The sequence below is a fragment of the Genypterus blacodes genome, unplaced genomic scaffold (genome assembly GCF_046128005.1).
Source record: "Genypterus blacodes isolate CSIRO-AG114 ecotype Tasmania unplaced genomic scaffold, CSIRO-AGI_Gbla_v1 ptg000109l_1, whole genome shotgun sequence".
In the NCBI taxonomy this organism is placed as follows: domain Eukaryota; kingdom Metazoa; phylum Chordata; class Actinopteri; order Ophidiiformes; family Ophidiidae; genus Genypterus; species Genypterus blacodes.
Genome location: NW_027466913.1, coordinates 73,127 through 98,922, shown reverse-complemented (window position 1 = coordinate 98,922; position 25,796 = coordinate 73,127). Strand labels below are relative to the sequence as shown.

At 44.5% G+C, this 25,796-nt stretch overlaps 2 protein-coding genes and 1 long non-coding RNA gene across 4 annotated transcripts in view; all 3 read right to left on the bottom strand.

The window, feature by feature from the left end:
• Positions 1-3,811: 3,811 nt before the first annotated feature.
• Positions 3,812-25,776, bottom strand: LOC143009008 (serine dehydratase-like). 2 transcript variants are annotated; one of them, XM_076160999.1, is made up of 11 exons: positions 25,766-25,776; positions 7,488-7,584; positions 7,221-7,285; positions 6,559-6,712; positions 6,446-6,482; positions 6,195-6,334; positions 5,994-6,082; positions 5,575-5,808; positions 5,363-5,493; positions 5,124-5,210; positions 3,813-4,982 (listed from the first exon to the last, which is right to left on the bottom strand). In XM_076160999.1, exons 4-11 carry the CDS (start codon positions 6,703-6,705, stop codon positions 4,879-4,881), a joined length of 969 nt encoding a protein of 322 aa, XP_076017114.1. In that variant the 5' UTR covers positions 6,706-6,712; positions 7,221-7,285; positions 7,488-7,584; positions 25,766-25,776; the 3' UTR covers positions 3,813-4,878. The 2 variants fall into 2 exon arrangements, with proteins under 2 accessions (XP_076017113.1, XP_076017114.1); XM_076160998.1 differs by having other exon boundaries at positions 3,812-4,982; positions 5,363-5,808.
• LOC143009021 (uncharacterized) lies at positions 11,110-15,062 on the bottom strand. The gene is made up of 4 exons (XR_012964645.1): positions 14,997-15,062; positions 14,660-14,781; positions 14,258-14,349; positions 11,110-12,840 (listed from the first exon to the last, which is right to left on the bottom strand). It is a non-coding gene; the product is annotated as an uncharacterized LOC143009021 (long non-coding RNA).
• The window catches only part of LOC143009006 (apoptosis-stimulating of p53 protein 1-like), a 33,868-nt gene continuing 23,987 nt past the window's right edge, over positions 15,916-25,796 (bottom strand). Inside the window, exons 11-23 of the mRNA XM_076160995.1 lie at positions 25,522-25,717; positions 22,172-22,293; positions 21,881-22,079; positions 21,501-21,731; positions 21,174-21,401; positions 20,713-20,863; positions 20,589-20,626; positions 20,127-20,500; positions 19,890-20,027; positions 19,302-19,435; positions 18,714-18,880; positions 18,326-18,528; positions 15,916-17,958 (exon numbers count right to left, since the gene is read on the bottom strand). Of these exons, the coding sequence (XP_076017110.1) occupies positions 17,917-17,958; positions 18,326-18,528; positions 18,714-18,880; positions 19,302-19,435; positions 19,890-20,027; positions 20,127-20,500; positions 20,589-20,626; positions 20,713-20,863; positions 21,174-21,401; positions 21,501-21,731; positions 21,881-22,079; positions 22,172-22,293; positions 25,522-25,717 (2,223 nt within the window). The 3' untranslated portion in view covers positions 15,916-17,916. The remainder of the gene's footprint in view (positions 17,959-18,325; positions 18,529-18,713; positions 18,881-19,301; positions 19,436-19,889; positions 20,028-20,126; positions 20,501-20,588; positions 20,627-20,712; positions 20,864-21,173; positions 21,402-21,500; positions 21,732-21,880; positions 22,080-22,171; positions 22,294-25,521; positions 25,718-25,796) is intronic.

Below are 25,796 nucleotides of genomic sequence, written 5' to 3'. Positions count from 1 at the left end.
CCACAGACCTAGCTCAACGGAAGGATAGCACCAACCTCAAATGGCTGAAGATCACTACTGCCCTTGACCCTAGGTTTAAAGACCTTAAGTGCCTTCCAAAAGATGAAAGGAGTGAGGTGTGGGCTTCAGTACGTGACCTGGTGATGAGCACGTGCACAACAACCACCTGCTGAGACAACAGAGGAGCCGTCGCCAACGAAGAGGAGGATGTCCATCTTGCTGTTTTCTTCTGATTCAGATACAGATGATGAGGAGGAATGCTCAAAGCAGTGTCAAAAACGGGCATAGAGCGGTGTCCACTACAAAGGTGGTCAAAGACAGAGGGAGCACATGCCAGGCTGGCATCCATTGCATGCAAGTACCTGTCAACCCCCTGAACTTTCAACTGTAACTTTCCTTTCTTTTTTGTATTTGCACTGTGCATATGTGCACCTTAAGCCATTAAAATGTTTTTTGAATTTAAATGTACTTTCTTTGTGTTTATTCTACATTCATTGGAGGATTTTACATAAAAAGAATATTCATTATAAGGTTCAGTCTTAAGTAGAAAAATGCGATTAATTTATTGATAGATTAATCGCGATTAATTACAGAAATTTGCGATTAATTAGTTAATTTTTTTTTTTATCGATTGACAGCCCTAATATATATATATATATATATATATATATATATATATATATATATAAATAATTTATATATATATATATATAAATAATTTATATAATATAAATAATTTATATATATATAACTTAGGGCTGTCAATCGATAAAAAACATATATATGTATATATGTATATATGTATATATATATATACACGTTTATATATGTTATGTATGTTTTATGAATTTATATATGATTATGTTTGTCGTTATTTATATTTTTTGTTGTTATTTGCAGCGCCACCGCCAGGGGACACAGCTTTTTTATCTGTTAATGTGGTTGCTAGGTGATGATTAAAGTTGTGTTAAAGTGGAGTAAACTCTGTGGCCTTATTACCCTGTATGTACCCTGTAATGCCATGTGACTAGGCTGACAGTAGCTAAGTTAGCTCGGATTTTTGTGGTAGCCCTTTATGTATCCTTAGACGCTTTAATGAAATTCTAGACTTGTGAGATGTTTGCACATGGTGCAAAGTTTGAAAGGCATTTTCTATGTTTTAACAGTGAACTCTTGCACAAATGTGGCGAATGTTTGGAAGCTACAAACACACAAGCGGCTGCCGGCGTGTGTGTGTACTATTAGTTTTATAAATGAGGTCACAACCCAGCTCCTGTTCAGTGGGGTCAAAGGTCACAGACAATCAGCTGATAACTTCTGACCTGTTCTGAGGAATCCTGATACTGCTGCAATGAAAAAACTTCTGCCCTCCTTCAAGTCCAAGAATAGAAGAAACCCAAGAGGACAGAGTCTCTCTCTGGCGTCCATGGCTGTTGCCATACCCACAGTCAGAGGTAGGGCCATGATAGGAACCTTCGACAGGTCGTTACCAAAGAATCACACGTTGGCGGCGATGGTGTCCTTAGACAAAGTCTTCACTCTGATCCTGGACAGCAGGCTGGAGCCCGGCTCATTGAAAGCGATGTGGCCGTCAAGGCCGATACCTACACAAAGATGTGATGAAGCTGATCCACCTTCAGCTTCAACTGTCAAAGTAGTAGTGGTAGTACTGGATTCCTCTAGCCACTCCAATCATCTGCTCAAACGCCTGACATTCAGCTTCCAGGTCAGAGCCCTGATCAGCTGATGGGACTCACCTGGGAGATCCGAGTGAAGCCACGAGCACCACAGGGAGGGAGACTGTTTCCATTCTTCATGTGCATGAAGTAAAGAACAAGAACAGCAGTAAGTAACAGTGAAAGTGATCCTCATCCCTAAACACATCTCTCTCTCTCTCTCTCTCGCCTGGATATTTCTGTTTCAAATTTGTTCCTATTTCATGTTCTGTTGTGTTCTCTTTTGTGGATCAAGTTTTCAAAGTTGTTGCAGTTTGCACAATAAATGTTCACATTAATGAATCAGATGCACACACACACACGCACACACACACAACAACTGTCAAAAATACAAGAATTTCATGCATCAGCCTACACTGGGAAAATGATTGAATCTGGTGGAATACACTAAAAATGTCAAATATCACCACTTTTCTTCATAATGAAATGCTGACATTAGAGAATGCACGACTTTATAAAGTAATGGCAATGGGATTGGAAAATGTGGTTTCAATGGAAGTCAATGGGGCATTTTCTGCCTCGAGGGTGTCCAGAGGGAGTATTTGATACTACATAAAAATACTAATTCAGATTAAGATACTTTATTCTTGTCATGTTGCATGCAATTCACGGCAATCACATGCAATTGATATTTGTCTTGCACCCCCTACATATCACACACAAACACATGCACTATAGAGGGGGTGCAGGGCAGCCATTTTACGGCGCCCGTGGAGCGGTTGGGGGTTCGGTGCCTTGCTCAGGGGCACCTCGGCAGTGCCCTGGAGGCAAACAGGCAACTCAACAGCTACTTAGACCACTTACTTGGTCCATACGGGACTCGAACCGGAGACCCTCCGGTTCCCAAGCTGAATCCCTTTGGACTGAGCTACTGCCGCCCATTATAATCAATCATAATCAATCCAATCAATTTTAATAACTAATCTTTGACACATCCAAGACTCTAATCACCACCAAAGCCCCATCGCTGTTAAGTTTATGGAAAATAATGACCCTTTTGTGTTACTTTGTCATAAATAATGAAATCCTTCAAGTAGTTAAACAGGCACTTAAAGGGTTAAAATCCAGAGAATTGTTGAATATTTGGTAGTTTTGAGCAACTAAGAAGTTGTGTAAGAGATTTATGAAAAAAGGTAGAAAAAAAATTGATGTATGATGGTTTTATAGCAGTTTTTATGTGTGCGGCTTTTTCTGCCACGGAGGTCCAGAGGGTGCAAAATGCATAAATAGAAGTATAAAACACATTTAAAAGACAACTTTAAAAAATGTGACTTAAAATAAGAGTTCTTGCAAAAATTCATGCCAAAAGCTGTAACACAGCCAAAGTTTTCCCGATATCAAAAAGCAAAATAGGGGGGAAACATGCCAGAGGAGGGCATAAGGGTTAAACTGAAAACATTAAGTCTTTTAATCGTTCTACTCAAAACACTCAAACTCCACAGCTTTGGTTTTTATTTCCTGCTTCTCACCTGTTTGATCAGACTCAGACACCTGCAGGTTCATGACTTCAATCTTCATCAGGGTCTCACTCCTCCAAAAGGAACCACATGGTCCAAACGTCCTGTAAGGAGGATTAAAATCAACATTTAAAGACGCTGACTCAGGAATGAAGTCACGGTTTTAGGTTCCGAAATAAGACGAATCAATAACTCAAATACAGATCCTCTTGTTTGTATAAATTGAGTTATTTGGTCATTAAATGTTAATTCAAATCAGCAGATGACTAATACACCTAAATGTTCAACACCACATAACGTAAACTACCAGTCAGTGAATCTACTAATGAATGACTTTATTAACAGAGAAAACGAACCAATGTCAGGTTTTGTCTCCTTTTAGTTGGAGCGCGGTTAAGCTAGCAGCTAAGAACTACCTCCGTGTTCCGTCCTGTTGATGCCTTCTGCGGGTCTGGTTTCATGCTGTGGCGGACAGAACCGTCAGAATCCCGGTAAGCGTAGGTTCCGACTGATTCAAAGATCCCTGAAAGTGACAAAGACTAAAGACAGAATTCAGTCCATTCATTTTTTTTGCTATTTGTTTTTATTGAAGCAAATATATTACATGACATTGCTCATACAAATATGGGACATTTTGGAGATCATTTTTATACAGAGAGAGAGGGGGGGGGGGGGGGTTGTATTATTATTATTGTTGTTGTTGTTGTTCAACTTTATACGTAGACCCTGAGGTAAAATAGGTAATATGAGGTAAATTGAAATTAAAACAGCTGGAAGCCGCGGCCTCTGCAGGTTGTGAGAACATGGCACAGTAGTGCGGAGGCAGAGTCCAGGATGGCTTAGCAACAAGTATCTGAGTTTTTTATTGGTCATAAAAAACACCCCTCAAGGTTGAGTTGTGATGTGTGTATTCAGTGTGCCATTCACACACACTACAAAGCATTATGGGATGTCATCTAGAAGAAATCTCTTTAAGACTCCACTTCCTGTGATTTTGTTACTTAATTCTTTTTATTTGGAGAGCAAGAAAAACAAATATAGAATCCAATCTGACTCTGACATCAACATTGATCACATATATATGAATTGAATTTGAAATAAAAGAATAGAATCCCTATTGGAATGTTGTTTATTATAAAGATCCTATAAATGCTTGATTGAATGCATTTTTCTATGGTTCAATCAGTTCACCCCTGTGTTTCAGTGCTCAGCCTGTGTGTGATCGCTCCCCTGCAGGCTCTGCAGCTCAGACAGAACACAGAGGAGCCGTTTCCATAGTAATTCCTCCTTAGCCTAACACATATGGATGCATGATTACCGACATGTATAGAGGATTAATTAAGCAAAACGGATAGAATGATAAATGACTTGTCTGACTATCAATCAATCTATCAATCCATTACCCCTTATGGCTCGGCCTTAGTCAATATACAGGTCAGGTATGGGAACGCACTGTACTGTAGTCTGTTATGAATGACGAGCAAGGGCGACACCATGTGGACAAATCAAGAAAGTGAACAAAAAGACAGTGTCTTAAACGTTCATAAGAATATGAGTGAGTTTCCCTGCAATCTGCTACTATTTCAATTTTCATTTTCATTGCAGTGATTCCTAATGATTGCATCTAAAATAGTTCATGAAATTAATACAGTTATTGATTTCTTATTAGCCCACACACACACACTTTAAGTGTGTATTTTCTCTCTGAGCTTAGCCAGTTGTTTCATGTCGATGCCGCAGCCACCGCACACAATCACCAGCAGGGGGCGCAAAGGGGTTGGAAGGCGACCTAGAAGGAAAGAAGTTAGTGAGGAAAATGTATAATCCATAAAGTTTAATATGCCAGAAGTGTAAGAGAGAAACTATTATTAATGCTGATGAGTTAGTATGAAATGAATGTTCAAATGTAAGTGACTTAGTCTGTGTTTACCTTCCTCCTGTAATCTGAGGATAACTCCACTGTACACAGCTGCCAGAGCGGCTCCACATGCCAGCTGCACCAACACACGCTCCTCATCTGGGAGCGCGCGCACACACACACACACACACACACACACACACACACACACACACACACACACACACACACACACACACACCATGAGCATAGAGATCACTAAGACCAAAGCATGCACAGATAGATTCAAATCTAATAAATGAAGGTCTGACCTAGGAAGGTTTCCACGGCGTGCAGCGCCTGCAGGTCGGTGACGACCTCAGATATGATGTTCAGCTCACTACTCTGGCTGTGCTCAAAGGCTTTGGTGCAAACTGTCTTTGATCCCAGACACTTGGCCTCACTGAGTGAAGACGGACGGACGGAGGTGAAGATGTTTGCTGAAAACACTTTGACATATTCAAGAAAACTTAAGTCCTCTGACCTGGTGATGTCATCCAGGGTGACCACCTTCCCCGCCTTTACTGCTGCATTGAAACAGTCGGCCCCCACCGTCTCCACGGCGACGATCGGCACGTCTGCCCAGCCTGCCTGTATCAGGCCCTGGACGACCCCGCAGAGGAGCCCCCCTCCCCCCACAGACAGCACCACGGCCCCGGGCTTCACTGTGGGGCCCAGGGAGGCCGCAACCTCCGTGATGACGCTGGCATGACCCTGCCTGAGGTGTGTGTGTGTGAGTGTGTGTGTGTGTGTGTGTGTGTGTGTGTGTGTGTGTGTGTGTGTGTGTGTTGGGAATGAGGTACAGAGAGGGTTTGGTTTAAGTACAGGGAAGTAAGTATTATACTTATTAATAAAAGGAGTGTGTGTGTGTGTGTGTGTGTGTGTGTGTGTGTGTGTGTGTACCATAGCAGCGGGTGATCAAATGCAGGAATATAAGTTAGCCCCTCAATTTCCGTCAGTCTGAGAGCCTCAGTGTTGGCGTCATCCCACACCTGCAGCAGAAGAAAAGAAAGCAAACATTTGATTTCTTGTGTTCCACCTGTTACAACTGATTAGTTGTAACAGGTGGAATAGCTTACTTACACGTGTAATAGCTTACTTCACCTTGCCTGTAATTTTGACAGTAGCTCCTTGATCCTGGAGCTTCTGGACCACCAGCTGAGGAGAGGAGGTGGGAATCACTATAGTGGCTGGCAGACACATTTTTCTGGCTACAAAGGATGCAGCGAGCCCGGCACTACCACCTAGAAGAGGACACAGAATAACACAACATGACACTGCAGATGAGACTGGGCTGTACTGATTGTGTGTTATATTGTGCATTTGAACACAGAGTTTATCAGAGCATAACTCACCTGAAGCACAGGTGACTCCTTTGGACTTTGAAGCGAGCTGCAAAGGACACGATGAAGGTTGAATGAAGGTGAGTGTTCTCAGTTCATACTGTATCATCTAACCGGGCCGGTACCTGCTGGCAGAGGTGTCCAATGCCACGGATCTTGAAGGATCCGGTGGGCTGTGAGCTCTCCATCTTCAGGTAGACGGTGGTTCCGACCCGTTTGGACATGCCGGCGCTCTCCAGCAGAGGTGTGTTGAGGTGGAAATGCTCCGACATGACGCGCCTGAGACAGAAACACAGACCGGACAGAATACAGAGGAGATAGAAGTGTGCAGCTTCTTCACTCCAGCATCACTTTGTGAATCAGAACATTTCTGTGGCGTCTCATTTCACTTTCCAATGCCTTTAAAATTATTCTGTTTTTATTTCCTGTTCAATTGTCTTTGAAGTGATTTATGTACATCACTTTGAAGCACCTTGGATATGAAAATGAACTTCTAGTGTTGACTCATCTTGTCTGGTTAAGGGCACGTTCAATCATGTGAGTACATTAAGCACAATACTGCAAAAACTGCGGACTTTATGATCAATGTCAGACCTTTGATGAACTCTGCTCGCTACCGCCCTCTATCGGGGTTTTTGTGAAAGAGCACGAGTTTCTGATGCGTCCACTGATGCTTTCTGCTGAGATGATAAAGCCGTGATGATAAAGAGTAGAGCTTTTCCTCGTGATTACTATTCATAACACTAACAACAATATGATAAATAAATGATAACAAACATTTACGTACCTTTACTAAAGCAATAAAGGAGTCAACTATGGAGACAGAGAGCCGAAGAGAGATCAACACGGGACCTGTAAGGAAAACAACTGAGCTGGTTACGCAACACCCACAGAAAAGTTCAAAAATAATATAATGAATCATCTGAGGTGTGTTATAAATTAAAACAAAAGCAGAAACGGACTTTAACGTGGCAGCGCTGCACCGGCGCATCTTAGGTCGAAGCACAGAATCTCGTAAATGATCGTAAATATGCAAAGATAAATGTTTACTTACGTTTATTTAAAGTTTCTCGTCAGGACAACAAACGATGAAGGACTCAGACGCATTCAGGAGTTTCGTGTGTTAAACATTAGCGTGGCGTTATGTTGCGCTATACGTGGGTTAAACACGTGACAGAACAACAACACGGCAGGTCACTTCTGGTCGATGATTTCAAAATAAAAGCGCCAGTAAATAAAGTCAAAATAAATCAGGGCGTCCGTACAAACATGGCGCCCATAGGTCAGGTTCGTGATGTAGCGTTACCGAATGAACAGTAACACACTCGTGTCTTAATTTATTTCTGCTTGCTGTTGTCATTTCCCGTTCATACTCCTGTTCCTGCTGTAGCGTCACACTGTGTTCAAGAAATCCACCACATAAAAACCTGCGAGTAACAAACCAAGACCGACCAGACAGATCAAAGTTTTGTGCTCCTGATTGGACGCATTGACTGTGGAACATAAATCTATGATCTCTGGTGCACGGTGGCTCCCTGGAGGCTCTGGACCCTCTGCAGGACCTGACTGAGGTCCTCCAAAGCCTCAGGAGTCGCCATCAGAAATGAGACGAGATCCACAGAGCACAGCTGAAGCTTTAATACGTTAAAAACCAAAACAACAACAATAACCAGACATCGATCAAAGATTTGGTGAAATTTCAAACCAAACATATTTACAATTTTAACCTGGTTACACTCGTCAATACCAAATGAAATCAAACTAAACCGAAATTCACTTGCTCACATGAAATCTGACAAAAGAAAGGAAAATAAAAACAAAATGGCAGATAAAATGAAACTTTGGTTTGATTGAGACCTCCTTGTCTTTATCGCGGTCTCGCGCTCCCTCGCTCTCTCGTTCTCTCTCTCTATCTCAAACAAGCGCAAAGAATCAGCCATCTTCTATCTTGAGGTAGAAGTTTCAACAAAATAAGGGTGAATGTTTCCTTTGACTACATATTTTGTTATGCTGAGAGAACCAATAACTCCATGACAAACTTTATATGCTCTGCTGCGTGTTGTAGTGCTCAACTTCTGTGAGTCGGAGTTTAGCATTACAGAACCCTAACGCTAATTAGCGGCTATTTAACGCTATTTTAGCAGCTAAACGCTAATTAGCTTGCGCGGCTAGGTTACTAACCAGGTAGCTAACCTGTTAAAACACTTTTTGACTGTTTGGAATTGTGTGTGTGCGTGCGTGCGTGAGTAATGAGTGTATCTATTTTTTTTATGGAATTCTATAGAGCACTTTGTAATCTGTGTTCAGATAAACAAACCAATGGGTTACTATTATTACTTTTTGTCAATAAACTGAGATTATCTGTGCTCTTTCACCACCTTTCGGACTGTCCAGTCCAGTTGGACACATGAACTGTGGAACATAAATCTATGATCTCTGGTGCACGGTGGCTCCTTGGAGGCTCTGGACCCTCTGCAGGACCTGACTGAGGTCCTCTAAAGCCTTAGGTAGTCTGAGTCGCCATCAGAAATGAGACGAGGTCCACAGAGCACAGCTGAAGCTTTAATACGTTAAAAACCAAACCAACAACAATAACCAGACATCGGTCAAAGATTTGGTGAAATTTCAAACCAAACATATTTACAATTTTAACCTGGTTACACTCGTCAATACCAAATGAAATCAAACTAAACCGAAATTCACTTGCTCACATGAAATCTGACAAAAGAAAGGAAAACAAAAACAAAATGGCAGATGAAATGAAACTTTGATCTGATTGAGACCTCCTTGTCTTTGTCGCGCTCCCTCGCTCACTCGCTCACTCTCTCTCTCTCTCTCTCTCTCTCTCTCTCTCTCTCAAACAAGCGCAAAGAATCAGCCATCTTCTGTCTTGAGGTAGAAGTCTCAACAAAATAACGGTGAGTGTTTCCTTTGATTACATATTTTGTTATGGCTGAGAGAACCAATAACTCCATGACAATCTTTATATGCTCTGCTGCGTGTTGTTGTGCTCAACTTCTGTGAGTCGGAGTTTAGCATCACAGAACCCTAACGCTAATTAGCGGCTATTTAACGCCATTTTAGCAGCTAAACGCTAATTAGCTTGCGCGGCTAGGTTACTCACCAGGTAGCTAACCTGTTAAAACATTTGGAATGACTGTTTGGAATTGTGTGCGTGCGTGCGTGCGTGAGTAATGAGTGTATCTTTTTTTTTTTATGGAATTCTAGAGCGCACTTTGTTTTCTGTGTTCAGATAAACAAACCAATGGGTTACTATAATTACTTTTTGTCAATAAACTGAGATTATCTGTGCTCCTTCACCATCTTTCAGACTGTCCAGTCAGGTCAAGGAGAAACTGTTATGCTCTCCATGCTCTCGTCCCATTTGATTGAACTTTAATTCCGGTTTGTAATTGTGGAGTTCACCTCCTTGATTTTATTGGATGTATTACATTACATTACGATCATTTGGCAGACGCTTTTATCCAAAGCGACTTACATTACATTACCACCCCTCGCAGAGGGGGGAGCAATTGAGGATTTGGTGCCTTGCTCAGGGGCACCTCGGCAGGGGCTTGAACCGGCGACCCTCCGGTTCCCAAGCGGAAGCACTACCCACTGAGCCACTGCCCCCCAGGTGCACAGTGACAGGTCCATTAATGACACAGTGACTGCTGTCTAATCTTTTCTGTGCTGTTCCTCCACAGACCATAAAAAAAAGAACCATTTCCGGCTGACTGTGAGTAGATTGAGCTTTTCAATTCCTGGGTCAAAATCATATAAAAACCCCTATCATTTTAACCCTTATGCCCTTACTAACGTTGGACACCTTCGTGGCAGAAAAAGCCACGCACATACAAACTGCTGTAAAATCATCATACATCAAGTTTAAACCAGTTTAAACCTATATTTAAGCCGCATTACTAACTTACCTATCTAAGGCTTAGACTAACTAAACTATCTAAGGCTTAGATAGTTTAGTTAGTTATGCCGGCTTAAATATAGGTTTAAACTTGTTCATATTTATATGTTGTGTTTATGTCACTCTCAACTGTTTTTCCATTCTTCTTTCAAGTAAATTGTTAAAAGTATTTCATTTTTTACCTTTGCATATATCCTCATATAGTTTATGGGTTTACAATAATATCAATAGTATATACAACTGTTGTTTTGTTTTTCCCCAAAAGCCATGAGTTCTGGGGAGGAACAAGGAGCCGCTGGAGGGAGTGGTGGAGCGATGGTTCCATTGGAGAACGCCATCAGGGCGGCAGGGGCTGCCGGAGCAATGGCATTAAGGGCCGCGAGGCTGTTGGAGGCCATCTCCCGCAGCATGGGAGAAATCGAGGCAGCGCTTCGGCACCGCCGCCGCCACCACCGCCACCACCTCCACCATCAGCATCTAAAAGGCGCAGGGCTGATGAATCAGCACGACCACCGAAGGAGAAGCCCTAGCTCCCACTTTAAATGGAGGTAATATATACTATATAATACAATATATATATTTATACACACACGTTAATATATGTTATGCATGTTTTATGAATGTATTCGATGATGTAATGAACAATGAATTTATATATGTTGTTATTTATATTTGTTGTTATTTCGCAGCACAACATTTACCGACTTCAGACGTTCGAAGAGGTCACTATTTCGTTCAGTGTTCAGTGTTCAGGGTTCAACATTTAAAAATAAATTTTTACAACACAGGTGCATTTGCGTTTCACTTATTTGTGGCTATTTTCAAAGTGCATGGAAGTCCCAGTCAAAGTTGCCCACATCCTTTCATGGAAACAATAAACAGTAGTATTTACCTCAAACACAGTGAATCCAATGTGGAGGTTTTTGACCAGGCGCCTGTTTCTCTTGTCTGGCTTCTGCATGAGAGACACCAGCATGTTGTTTACATTCGCTTTCCCAGCACATTTACCGCGTAATTTTCCAATTGTGACCCGATATTGTGGATTAGTCCAGAAGGTGTCTGGAAACAATTTCATAATTTTGAAATTTGCAAAGAATAGTGTAAATCATTTGATTTATTTTAGTGCGGTGGAAAAATGTCTTCTCATTTCTGTCATTTATGGATCATTATTTGTGCTGTGTCCCATGTACCAACAAAACCATGCATGACCCGGGTACTAGGTCACAGCGTGGGTAAGACTGGGAGGAGTAAGATAAAACATGTTTACCCCCTGAGGTGTACCACACCCCATCAGTGATTGAGTATGTCTCCTGTTCAGTGGTCTTGCCAGCCTTATGCCACTTGTTCAGAGTTATGGAGCCCTCAGACGATGATCCCGTTTATGTTCTGAGGTTCAAGAAGGCCTTTACCACAGACCTACATTACATTACGATCATTTGGCAGACACTTTTATCCAAAGCGACTTACATTACCACCCTTCGCAGAGAGGGGAGCAATTGAGGGTTCGGTGCCTTGCTCAGGGGCACCTCGGCAGGGGCTCGAACCGGCGACCCTCCGGTTCTCGAGCGGAAGCACTACCCACTGAGCAACTGCCTCCCACCTAGCTCAACGGAAGGATAGCATCAACCTCAAATGGCTGAAGGTCACTACTGCCCTTGACCCTAGGTTTAAAGACCGTAAGTGCCTTCCAATAGATGAAAGGAGTGAGGTGTGGGCTTCAGTACGTGACCTGTTGATGAGCGAGACACTTGCACAACAACCACCTGCTGAGACAACAGAGGAGCCGTCACCAAAGAAGAGGAGGATGTCCATCTTGCGTTTTCTTCTGATTCAGATGATGAGGAGGAATCCATAGAGCATTGTCTGGATCGCTACAAAGCAGAGCCACTACAAGCGGCTGCCGGCGTGTGTGTGTGTACTATTAGTTTTACAAATGAGGTCACAACCCAGCTCCTGTTCAGTGGGGTCAAAGGTCACAGACAATCAGCTGATAACTTCTGACCTGTTCTGAGGAATCCTGATACTGCTGCAATGAAAAAACTTCTGCCCTCCTTCAAGTCCAAGAATAGAAGAAACCCAAGAGGACAGAGTCTCTCTCTGGCGTCCATGGCTGTTGCCATACCCACAGTCAGAGGTAGGGCCATGATAGGAACCTTCGGCAGGTCGTTACCAAAGAATCACACGTTGGCGGCAATGGTGTCCTTAGACAAAGTCTTCACTCTGATCCTGGACAGCAGGCTGGAGCCCGGCTCATTGAAAGCGATGTGGCCGGCAAGGCCCATAACTTCACAAAGATGTGATGAAGCTGATCCACCTTCAACTGTCGAAGTAGTAGTGGTAGTACTGGATTCCTCCAGCCGCTCCAATCTTCTGCTCAAACGCCTGACATTCAGCTTCCAGGTCAGAGCCCTGATCAGCTGATGGGACTCACCTGGGAGATCCGAGTGAAGCCACGAGCACCACAGGGAGGGAGACTGTTTCCATTCTTCATGTGCATGAAGTAAAGAACAAGAACAGCAGTAAGTAACAGTGAAAGTGATCCTCATCCCTAAACACATCTCTGTCTCTCTTGCCTGGATATTTCTGTTTCAAATTTGTTCATATTCTTTCATGTTCTGTTCTCTTTTGTGGATCAAGTTTTCAAAGTTGTTGCAGTTTGCACAATAAATGTTCACATTAATGAATCAGATGCGCGCGCGCGCGCACACACACACACACACACACACACACACACACACACTAACAATAACTGTCAAAAATACAAGAATTTCATGCATCAGCCTACAATGGGAAAATGATTGAATCTGGTGGAATACACTAAAAATGTCAAATATCACCACTTTTCTTCATAATGAAATGCTGACATTAGAGAATGCACGACTTTATAAAGTAATGGCAATGGGATTGGAAAATGTGGTTTCAATGGAAGTCAATGGGGCATTTTCTGCCTCGAGGGTGTCCAGAGGGAGTATTTGATACTACATAAAAATACTAATTCAGATTAAGATACTTTATTCTTGTCATGTTGCATGCAATTCACGGCAATCACATGCAATTGATATTTGTCTTGCACCCCCTACATATCACACACAAACACATGCACTATAGAGGGGGTGCAGGGCAGCCATTTTACGGCGCCCGTGGAGCGGTTGGGGGTTCGGTGCCTTGCTCAGGGGCACCTCGGCAGTGCCCTGGAGGCAAACAGGCAACTCAACAGCTACTTAGACCACTTACTTGGTCCATACGGGACTCGAACCGGAGACCCTCCGGTTCCCAAGCTGAATCCCTTTGGACTGAGCTACTGCCGCCCATTATAATCAATCATAATCAATCCAATCAATTTTAATAACTAATCTTTGACACATCCAAGACTCTAATCACCACCAAAGCCCCATCGCTGTTAAGTTTATGGAAAATAATGACCCTTTTGTGTTACTTTGTCATAAATAATGAAATCCTTCAAGTAGTTAAACAGGCACTTAAAGGGTTAAAATCCAGAGAATTGTTGAATATTTGGTAGTTTTGAGCAACTAAGAAGTTGTGTAAGAGATTTATGAAAAAAGGTAGAAAAAAAATTGATGTATGATGGTTTTATAGCAGTTTTTATGTGTGCGGCTTTTTCTGCCACGGAGGTCCAGAGGGTGCAAAATGCATAAATAGTAGAAGTATAAAACACATTTAAAAGATAACTTTAAAAAATGTGACTTAAAATAAGAGTTCTTGCAAAAATTCATGCCAAAAGCTGTAACACAGCCAAAGTTTTCCCGATATCAAAAAGCAAAATAGGGGGGAAACATGCCAGAGGAGGGCATAAGGGTTAAACTGAAAACATTAAGTCTTTTAATCGTTCTACTCAAAACACTCAAACTCCACAGCTTTGGTTTTTATTTCCCGCTTCTCACCTGTTTGATCAGACTCAGACACCTGCAGGTTCATGACTTCAATCTTCATCAGGGTCTCACTCCTCCAAAAGGAACCACATGGTCCAAACGTCCTGTAAGGAGGATTAAAATCAACATTTAAAGACGCTGACTCAGGAATGAAGTCACGGTTTTAGGTTCCGAAATAAGACGAATCAATAACTCAAATACAGATCCTCTTGTTTGTATAAATTGAGTTATTTGGTCATTAAATGTTAATTCAAATCAGCAGATGACTAATACACCTAAATGTTCAACACCACATAACGTAAACTACCAGTCAGTGAATCTACTAATGAATGACTATTAACAGAGAAAACGAACCAATGTCAGGTTTTGTCTCCTTTTAGTTGGAGCGCGGTTAAGCTAGCAGCTAAGAACTACCTCCGTGTTCCGTCCTGTTGATGCCTTCTGCGGGTCTGGTTTCATGCTGTGGCGGACAGAACCGTCAGAATCCCGGTAAGCATAGGTTCCGACTTTAGTTCTTTATTACCGAAGATGGTCTCCTGTACAAATAAAATAAATATAACATGAGTCAACAGCCCTCCTCTCCGTAACGCGTGGCGCGAACCGAGAGTGACGCAGCACTTGTTACGTGCATCTAAGTCATGTAACAAAATAAAATGTACAAATGCGCAATGAACTCGACCGTACACGAACTAATAAATGCGGAACACAACCAGCATTAATTATGAAAACAATGAACTAATAGAACACATACCTACAAATAAAATAAATATAACACGCGGTCTCCCGGACGCGAGTCGACAGACCTCATCTCTGTGGCGCGAACCGAGAGTGGCGCTGCATAAACGTCATCAAACCGAGACCACTTAAAGTAACAGTACAGGTAAGGACACTTTAAAATAAAATGCGTTTAAATAAAACCAAACATGCAAAACATGAATAATACAGTTACCATGAATTAATCAGAGATTTGGGGAAATTTCAAACTAAAACATACATTTTCAACCGGGTTACAGACACAAGGCTTCATTTATTTTCTCATTGCTAACATAAAACGTCAAGATACATTTAAACTAAAACACAAAAACTTGGACGAGTAATGTCTTTAAAATACACAAAAACATCCCATTACTCGTAAGGGTGTGTGGTTTATGTTTGCGAGAAGTGAGAGAGAGAAACTGTTATTAATGCTGATGAGTTAGTATGAAATTAATGCTCAAATGTAAGTGACTTAGTCAGTGGCATCGCATGCTGCCCATACCTCTTGTTGTTGTCCCATTATAAAATAACCATTGCTTGACCACACACATCAAACATCCAAGATCAAAGATGTGTTAGCAGTATGTGTAAAGCAGTATGGTGTGACTTTTTGCCCGATTACACCACTTTGTGCTTCGGGGCCATTTTGACCCCCGGAGCAAAGGAGTTATAAAATTCAATAAAACACCCAAAATTCAATCAAATGACTTCAAATTTCTTCTAATCACGAACAGCATTACGTCAAACAGCTCCTATAAATTTCAGATGATTTGATGAAAGAAAACACATTTTATCAACTTTCTTAGTCCAGTCCAGTCCTTGGGGTCAAATGAACCCCAAGGACAATACCAGGGCTAATAATGATAGAAAATGGAAAAGTGAGTTACAGCATAATGACAATGTTCAAAGTTCACTTTATTAGTTCACCTATTTTATAGAAACAAAAGGAGACCAGTGGCTTGCTGAGTTGTAAAAACATTGACTGATTAATAACATGATGTAAATCTTAGGATGGATGTGTGACTACAAACACAAGGAGTTTTAACATTTGTATTCCTTTATTATGTTTATTGTACATTAGCTGCAAAGTTACAAGTTGCATATACACAAAGTTATGATCCGCACTCCTCCGAACAATGTGTCACTCTCACATAAGACCTCACACTTATTGCTCCATATTTTTTACACATTGTGTTCAAAGAAATGACACAGGTGTCAAACCCTTCCTGTACACTAGGTGGCAGCAGTGAGCGACGACAGCGTTGATACAGCCCAGATAAACAGAAACAATCGTTCTAATCATAATAATAATAATAGTAATAAATACAAATGTTTCGTTTTGAATAAAAGCAAACAAATTAGGCCAATAATACTTTTTTTTTTTTACAAACAAGGTGAAAAAGTGAAGTAAGTCGCCAACCACAGAGGCGACAAATAAGAAACACACTTCAGCCCTGCGTCGAGCTTCTCAACCTTCTGATATCAACTTTGATTAAATGAGACAGAATGAGACTTTACGTTCTCATAGGACGGTTTTTTAATTTTAATTCCTGAAACAGAGGACTAATTCCTCTATCTGCTTTTAACTAAGGTATAGATGGGAAGCACTGCTGCTGTTTGATCAGACTGTTATCATTAGAATCTTAAACCACCACGGCCCTGGGATGAGCCCCCCAAAGTCTGGTCTATCCAGTCTAGACTAGATAGAATGTGTTAAGGGGCAAAGGGATTTTCACACAGACATCATATTCTCAGTTTAATCTCTTCTCCTCTTTTTCCTCACAAATAAACCAGCAACATTCTTTATTTTCCCTTCGTTCCTCTCGTTTTCTCTTCTTGCAGCGTGTTGAAGTTGCAGATGTTGACAGAAGCACCACAGTGGAACCCGAGTGGAAAGTTGAGACGTTTATTCCGCTGCTCTTTATTGTTCTGTAATCAGAGCTGATATCCACACACACACACACACTTGTATTCGTGTCATCTTCTTGACATAACACTGAAGTATGAAGGCTTCATGGGTTCCGCTCCTGAGCCTTTAGCCTTTAGCAGCACTGCCAACACCTTTCCTGCCTCACGTATCAAACACTTTCATCACTCTTCCTTAGCCTCATACTGACAGATACATCCACACGGTCCCTCTGCTCACTTTCCTCCCTCCAACTTTCACATTTCATCACATCTCACTTTCCTTTCATATCGGTCCAAATCTCTTCAGCGTGCAGAATGAAAATACATACTTCAGTCCCATTCAGTGAGGAAGGGGACAGATCGTGAGCTCAGCATCATGGGGATCCAGAGGCCAGACACTGAGCCGCACTTGTGTCCCTTTTTTATATACTGTATATATTTCTGTATCTCTAAATGCCAGATGATGAACCCGGTAAACAAAAGAGCATTCAAACACCGTGAACATGCTGATGACCCGGTTGTGGTCCTTATCATTCCGAGCTCCTGAACCGTTTTCATGTTCAGAGTCGGGGAAACAGAAATGGAGCTTGATGCTGCATTCAAAGTGATTGTTTGTGATGTTTTCTCTCATGCAGCTGTGGAGCTCTCAAGCAATTGTTGTTCAAAAAAGGATTCAGGCAATCTCCCCTGCAGCAATCCACTGGAAGTATATAACAATTTTACAATAAGACGTCCGCTTGGTTCAGCCTGAAACACAAACAAACCAGAACACTGTTGCATCATGGGCAAACAGTGAGAGCTCCATCATCCTGGTTTCCTTATCTCCTCGTTCAGCCTCCTCACTCTCCTCTCTTACTCGCTTGCTCGCTTACTCATCTCTTCTTCTCACTTCTTTCCTTCTTTCTCAGCTAACATGTTCGCCCACGTTCCGTGCCTTTACACCGCGTGCGTGTGCCCTCCTGTTGCGTGCGTGCGTGTGTGTGTGTGTGTGCCTGCTGATCTGGGCTTCAAGCCAGAGAGCGCTGTCTGGGTTTGATCCGTGGATACAGCTGGAGAGAGAGAGAGGGGGGGGGGGGAGAGAGTAGGGGAGAGAGAGAGAGAGAGAGAGAGAGAGAGAGAGAGAGTCACCACATCATGTTTACATGGTTCTCAAGGTGCCTGAGCAGATTGTGAGATGATCTGTAAGCATAAATCTAAATAAGACGCCACCTTCCTCTTCACAATCAGTCATTCCCTGAAGAAACAAACATCTGGATAATCACATCAGTGCGTTGTGGATGTTGGTTGTCTTGTTGTCTTGACTTGTATGACTGTATGTTGCTACACTCTGCACTCCTCTCCTCCTGGATTCTATTTTTGTTGACGTCCTTGCAGAGGGAACCTCATCTGTGTGTGTTGTGTGTTTGGTTGTCTCACCCCCAGCAGGTTTCTGGGTATGTACCCCTCGCGGTCACTCAGTCGCGCCCACCACCAATCTGTCTCGATGTCGTCACGGCGACGCAGCACGGTGAGGGCGTCCCCCTCGCCGAAGGACAGCTCGTCGGCCTGCTGGGTTGCGTTGTAGTCCCACAGGGCGTAGACCGAGCCTTTGTTCATCACGCCCAGCTTCTCCTGCACGCCTGGAGGGAGACAGGACATCCCCGGTGTGAGACAGACGTCCTCTCAGTGAATAACGGGTTCATATGTGGTCTGAGAGGATTCAAGTGTGCTGAATACTGAATATTAGCACAACACACTGACGGTCACCATCGTCCAATGTACTGTAAGCCTCTGTAAGTGTGTATGGACTCTCCTCTGGTCTTACCATAGAGGAACTGGGAGCACTGTGTGTAGCCTTCTTCCATCTCCTCACATTTGTCCGCAGCCGTCTCAACGTCACTGATGGTGGTGGCGAAAATGGCCGCCCCCGACTCCACCAGCATCTTACAGAGGTGGACGCTGTTGCACGAGGCGGCGCAGTGCAGAGGAGTCCTGGAAGGAGAGGAGGCAGAGAGACAGAAGAGGGTCACGTAAACATTTCTCTGGTTGCTCACAGATGTTGCAACTGTTGCGTGGCGATGTCATCAGCAAGGTCCAGAGGAAGAGGAAGCAAACACAGAACGACCGAGAGTAAAAATGGATCAAATGCGAATGAGAAAGAGTTGAAAATCAAACGAGACCCTCACAAGCTCTTGTAACATGTGATAGAGACTCTGGTTTTGATATTCTGAGTTTCTTTCCTCTTTGCTCTCGACACAGCGGCTCTGTCGGCGCCTTGTTATCCATCTGAATGCTTTCCTCCCTGCTGAGTCACAGCATGGTTTCTAAATAAGCTCTGGCTCAGTCTGCTGCCTGCTTCTGTTGTGTTATTAGAGGAGAGTTTGGAGGTGATTGATCGTTTGGAGGTACAGACCATCCGTCACTGTCTGCAGCGTTGACGTTCACTCCAAAGTCCAGCAGGAACTTAACGATGTGGTGATGGCCGGCACACACCGCGTTGTGAAGAGGAGTTATACCTTCGTCGTTGGGCATGCTGGGATTCTCCACCTGAGGGGACGAGGACAGAGGAGACAGAGGAGACCTGTTAGACCACACAGGGATTCCTTTTATCCTGAAACCCTGAACATTGAACTGTGGTAGAGAAGTGGACACTGCGAGAGCCAAGAGGACGATTTCACTCAATAAAACTCAAGAACATTGAACCGCCTCAGGGTGTGAAGCTTCTGAATCGTTACCCCGAGAATACAAACTACACTCTGTGTCTACTTCAGTCCAAATGCTTAGTGAGAGAAGGCAGAGACGGTGTGTGTGTGTGTGTGTGTGTGTGTGTGTGTGTGTGTGTGTTTAACAGGCTGTGACGTAGAATGTGAGTATGGCCGCTTGACAAATGATGCAGATTCTAATCGGAAATCAAAAATTGCGACAGAAAAGACTCCAAGTAATGGAATCTGGCCTTTGTTGTCTCGTCACACCAGTGTATCCACATATAAGCTGTGTGTACCTCATATATGATTCTCTGCACCAGATCAAACTCTCCCTCCAGAGACGCGTCCAGCAGCAGAGCCAGAGGGTTGAACTTCACTCTCAGGCCGTGTCCCGTTCGCTCAGACGACGGCTTCTTCAGGTTGGTGCGTTTAACCTGCAGCACACGGGAGGAGAACAGGAAGTCTGAGTCTGAGTCGCATGCTGGGTCGGCACGTGGCAGCTTACACAGGGAGGAGTCGTTCTGTTACCTTACCTTAGGCTGGGCAGGTGGGGCGGGGGGCGAGGGAGAAGGGGGGGCGTGGCCTACAGAGTTCTGAGGAGGACTGGAGCCTCTACGGTGGTTGTTGTTGTTCAGGTCTTCTGGACGATCGTTTGAGGGGGACGGACGGCGTTGAGTGGACGGAGACGCGCTGTGGGTCACTTCCGCTGGTGCCGACGTTTCTTTGGGTGTTTCCACGGCCACGGACGCCGGGGACAGACGGTGGGAGTCTGAGACCTGGCTTTGACCTCCAGCCTCCAGGGTGGACACGCCCACATGCTTGTCACTCAGCTCTACGTTTCCATTGGCTGCTGAGTGGATGTGGTCCATGTCGCCCAGCAGGCAGTCAGGCTGGTAGAAAGTGTTGCCTGGAGGAAAAAAGGTGACATAACCGTAACCATGACGCCACGCGACCTCATGGGAAACAAAGACCTGTGATTGGTTACGCAGTCTCACCTGTGACTCCTTCCATGCCTCCAGCCAGTGTGTTGAACCTGCAGAGAACAACAGAGATCAGCATCAGCTTCAGTGCAGCGACTCTGTGTTTGTTCTTACAGACAGACTCAGCTGAGGCTCAGACCTCTGGTACAGGAGCTTCTGGATGTTGGGCCCCTGTGGACCCTCGGGTTCGGTGATGGAGCTGCGTTTCTTGAGCGGTCGCGGCGCGTTGCTGAGGCGGCGGCGGAGGACCTCCAAGTCCACATCGCTCTGGTAACGGAGCTGCGAGTGGGCTGAGGAGAGAAATGGAACCTGTCAAGATCTCTCTGCTGTTATCTGTTATTGCATCGACTCATTTATTCCAAAGAATCACTTTTTGCTTATTTTTCAATATGAGTTCAGCCTCAGTGCAGCTGAGTCTGATCCCTCGTGTTCTCATCAAGCTGGAAATGCAGCTGAGCCAGCGGCTGAATCAATTTGTTTCAGAGATCAACACAAGAAAGCAGCAAAGCAGACATTTATTTACAGGCAAATGTCACAGATTATCAAATGACAGCAGGGAAACGACTCGCGGGTGCGTTGGATTTATCCTCTGGTGCCTACCGACAGGAGTGAGCTTGGTGGGGCTGAGGGGACGAGGGATGTTGTCCACGTTGGGCCCGGGGTGGACTTGCCCGTCTCCACCTTCCACCTTTCCTCCTCCCTTTCCTGCTGCAACATGGTCTTTGTCTGTAACGTCGTCTCCTCCTCCTCTTCCTCCTCCTCCTCCCTGGAGGAAGGGCACAGGGGACGGCGAGGTGGAGGAGGTAGGCAGGATGGGTTTACCGTAGACTGGGAAAAGAAAAGAACATGAAGAAGAACTGAAATCTCTCTTGCAGAAAACATGCAGCATCTCTGATCCCACTGCAGGCTTCATGTCGGGGTCTTTACCTGCTTTGACCGTGGCTCTGTTGCTGAGAGATCCATAGTTTTTGGCCTGCGGCTGCTGGAGGTACATGCTGTAGATGGAGCTGCTGTTCATGGTGGCCGGACCCTTCCTGGGGGACTGGGGCCTGGACGGGTGGTCCGGGACGTAAGGACGGACGGCCACGGCAGGGGGAGGGTCTGTCCTCTCGTTCTGGGGGGACTGGGACAGAGGGGAGGGCTGGGAGGCGGCAGAGCCTGACAGCACAGAGACGGAAGAGGAAGATATAGGGTTAAAAAGGGTTTACATCTGCATCTTCATCATTAAACATTCATGGTCCTCATTCACACATTTCAAGTTCATCACTGACTCATCAAACTAAACTCGGCGCTTGTCCCCAAATGACCTTGATTAGAAGACGGAGGGACGGAGATGCGCTGCTGTATTTGCTGCGAAGAGGACGAGGAAGACGATGAGGAGGAGGTGGCGCTGGAGCGGGGCCAGCCCAGGGTACCGGGGGCCGAGCGGGGCAGGGAGCTGGTGGCACAGTGATGCCCTGCCCCCTGGTGGGCGGCACTGGGGTAGGTCCCATAACCAGAGGGAAGCTGGAGGACGAGGGAGAGAGAGGAAAGGTTCTCAAAATGGGGTCCAAGGACACCCTGGGGTGCTTAAGTTGGGGTCTAGAAGGCCGGCTCACTGTTGGGGTGTTGCAGTCTTGTCTACTGACTGAGGTGTGGTGTAGAAACCCCACCTGGTCTGGACTGTTGGTCCTCCAGTCTGACATGCTCTTACTGAGGCTCGGCCAGGACGCTTCACTGGCTGAACAGGGAGAGGAAGGAAGAAATGGAGTCACACACAAAAAATCCAATATGAGGAAGAGGAAGAGTCAAACATGAGTCAAAAGGAGAACACACACGTGTTAAAACAGGAGACAGGTGAGGAAACGTGTTAGAGGGAAACATGCTGTCATGCAGCTACACTGATCTCAGGTTGGAATCACAGGAAGAAGCAGGAAGAAAGAAACAGGAAGTGGCTCCATTGCACATTTTTGGCTAAATTTCAACACGCTCATCTTTTTTTTTTACACTGAGGTTCCATTGATGCACTGAGAGGCTAAAATAAGAACTTTATATTTACACCTTTAACAAGTGTGTGTGTATCTTTGTCGTGGATCAACGAGCTCCTTATTTAGCACAGGCAGAGGAGACCACAGTGCGGTCTGGACGCACAACAACAAACTGTTTGTCACTGACTCAAGGTATTTTTAAACTGACCTGTCTTATTCTTTTCACTGTCTGAGCTCAAAATAGCAAATAATACAGCAAGAGGAGAGCTTAGCTGCTTAACAACAACACTGCATGTTCAGATGTGTGATTACAGCGCCACGTCTCGCTGTAAAGGCTCTGTGAGCGTCTGGTAATTAGTACATGTGATCATCTACACAACCACAAAGCCTGTGGGTACTGGGTGACTGTAGTTGTTGTCATGATGAAGCCACACATAAATCAAACAATCACAGTATGAACTTTTGGAAAAGCGAGCAACTGTCCTTCTTCCCGACTCAGGGGAGTGTTCCAATTCCAAACGAGCCCACGCTGCTCATTGCAAGACCGCAGATCACAGGAAGTGGCTGCCCGGGAGGTTCCACACACTCAGCCCATCGTCTGATTTCAGCCCTAAAATGCTGCGCTCTCAGAAAATGAGCCCCCCACCCCCGCCCCCCCTGCTGTGATGAGACGCTCCTGATGGATATGGAAAGTCAGAGCGTCAGACCAGAGCGGCTGTTATGTAACATGCTGGCACGGTGTGATGCAACACTGGACTCACTTATAATCGTCACATTACAGCAAGATTCTAACAAAATCAAATTTACAGACTAACACTACTACGCGATTATGTCAGTCAACAAACAAACGTTATCATGTTTGTCTGATCCTATGACAGTCAAACTGTTGCTTGGTTGGTCTTGGCGGAGGTATTAACTCTCTGATAGATCCTTTTCAACATGTTTATAGTTGAGTATTGTCTTTCTTCTCCATATTCTCTGTGGGAGTGGAGAATAATCTAAAATAGCCTCAGGTGAAGCTGAAAGTCAGAACACAGTGTTACATAATGGTTTGGCCCGGCTCAGTGTGGTTTGACCGCGTCACAGCTGCGGCACTAGCAGACTAACTAACGTAAGCTGGGCCGCAGCCTGTTAACTGCTGCTGTGACCTGCTGACCCCAGGAAGAAAACAGTCACAACAGGAAACACGAGCAACGCAGACGGAGACACAGAGCTAAAGCACGACTACTTAGTTTCAAATGATACGTGTTATATAATGAGAATTCTAGAAACAATACTTTGTCATATTCACTACCATTTTTACCGTCTTAAGTCTAAGAAGTCTGTTTTCAGAATTTCAGCAGGGTTGAAGAGCTCTACAACAGACTTCAGGCCCACGACACTGATACAGTTTGATCCATCCAGTCTCTCACATGCAGACAAGACAGTAAATGAAGTGAATGATGTAATGCTCTACCATCGTGTCATCTGTCTTCATCTCATTATGGGTCGGTAACATTGACCGGACAGGATCTGATGTCTGGAAATGGACTTGTGGGTCTTGTCGCCACTTTATAATCAATTCAATTCAGTGAAATACGAGCGCGGTAAATAAAATCTACTATCATCATAAAGAGCATCACACAGAGCATAGAGCTACATTAGATCTGCTACATTAGAGAGCACAGTGCTTGATGAATTTGTCTGACAACGCAGTAAAAGCAGCTGCCACGACCCTCAGATCTCTTTCTCTCACACACACACACACACACACACACACACACACACACACACACACACACACACACACACACACGCACACACACACGCACACACACACACACACACACACACACACAGAGTTGGAATCTCACACTTCCTCTCATTCAGTCGCTGTGCCAGTCTGCCCACTCAACTATTTGTAGCCACGATTACGGTTGAAGTTTTTTCCACATTACATAAGCTGAGGAATTAATAGAGCGCTGGCATTTAGTGACACAAAGGGAAATGTAACTGTGCTGCTTACAGACACTTTGTTCAAACGCAGTAGTTATAAATCAGCAGCTGGTGTGTGTGTGTGTTGATATGAGACTGTTAGTAAAGTTCAACCAGGTGGACGAGGCTGAGGAAGTTTAGAGGATAAAACACTGATTATGAACTAGATACAATGAGATTCATGCAGGGATTCACACCTTTAACACACGTTTACTGTGGTCTGAGTGAGAGTATGAAGATGAATCCATTTAGAGGGGGAAAGTAAAGTTTTAAAGTTGAGGGATCTCTATTTCTTTCCTTACATGTTGAGGTTTATTTAGGGAGACTTTCCTTCTTGTTCTCTTGTGGTGTAAGAATCTAGACTATATTAATCCTCTCTATGACCCGTTTGGGTGCAGTTGCTAAGGAACAGGTGCTAGTCATCTGTCACCAGCAGAGCCAGTGGTGACTGAGGCTCTCTGCTGCTTCCTAGGGACTCACTGTTGTCACTGTCGCCCCCCTGAGGGGACGGAGGCCCCTCCCACTTCTCAGTGGGCTTTGATTGGACGGCGTCTAAATCTGACTCTTTCCATTGGCTTGGAGGCTTCTTGGTGCCACTCCTGTCATCCTCTGCATGGCCACACCCACAACAACAACAACAACAACAACAACAACGACCACAGAAACAACAATTTGCCATGGACGTAACAACAACAGACACAAATCACAGGAACAAGACCGACCACCAACATCCACAACATCATCAGTGATGACATCACACCACAACAGCAAGGACGATCACATCAACAACAACGACAGCATTTCAACACAAACAACAATCACACAACCAGGAACGACGTTAACACCAACAGTTAGGATCAGCACAGTACCATCAACAACACATGAGAGGGGAGGAGACACAGGAGAAGAAAATGGAAGGAGAAAGAGTTAGAGCTCAGACAGAAGTATGACAGTGCAGCTAGAAAGACTGAAGTCAGTACGAATCCCAGACGGAGGCTCTCACCAACCTGAGAGGGAGCGGATGTGGCTGAGTGGGGTGGGTTTGGGTGGAGGGTCGGGGGGGAGGGGGTAGCCCACTTCCTGTCTCCCGTCAGCCGGAACTTGGATGTAGGGGTAAACAGCCGCCACTCGTCCTGAAACTCCTCCGCCCGGGTGTGAGGAGGTCGGCGGGGGGGGCAGGCCTCCTCCATTCATACGACTCAGCTACGTGGGAGAAGCAGACGGGTCAATTAGCGCTCTGCATCTGGGGACAGACGTGAGTGGAGACGCTGTGAATGCCAGA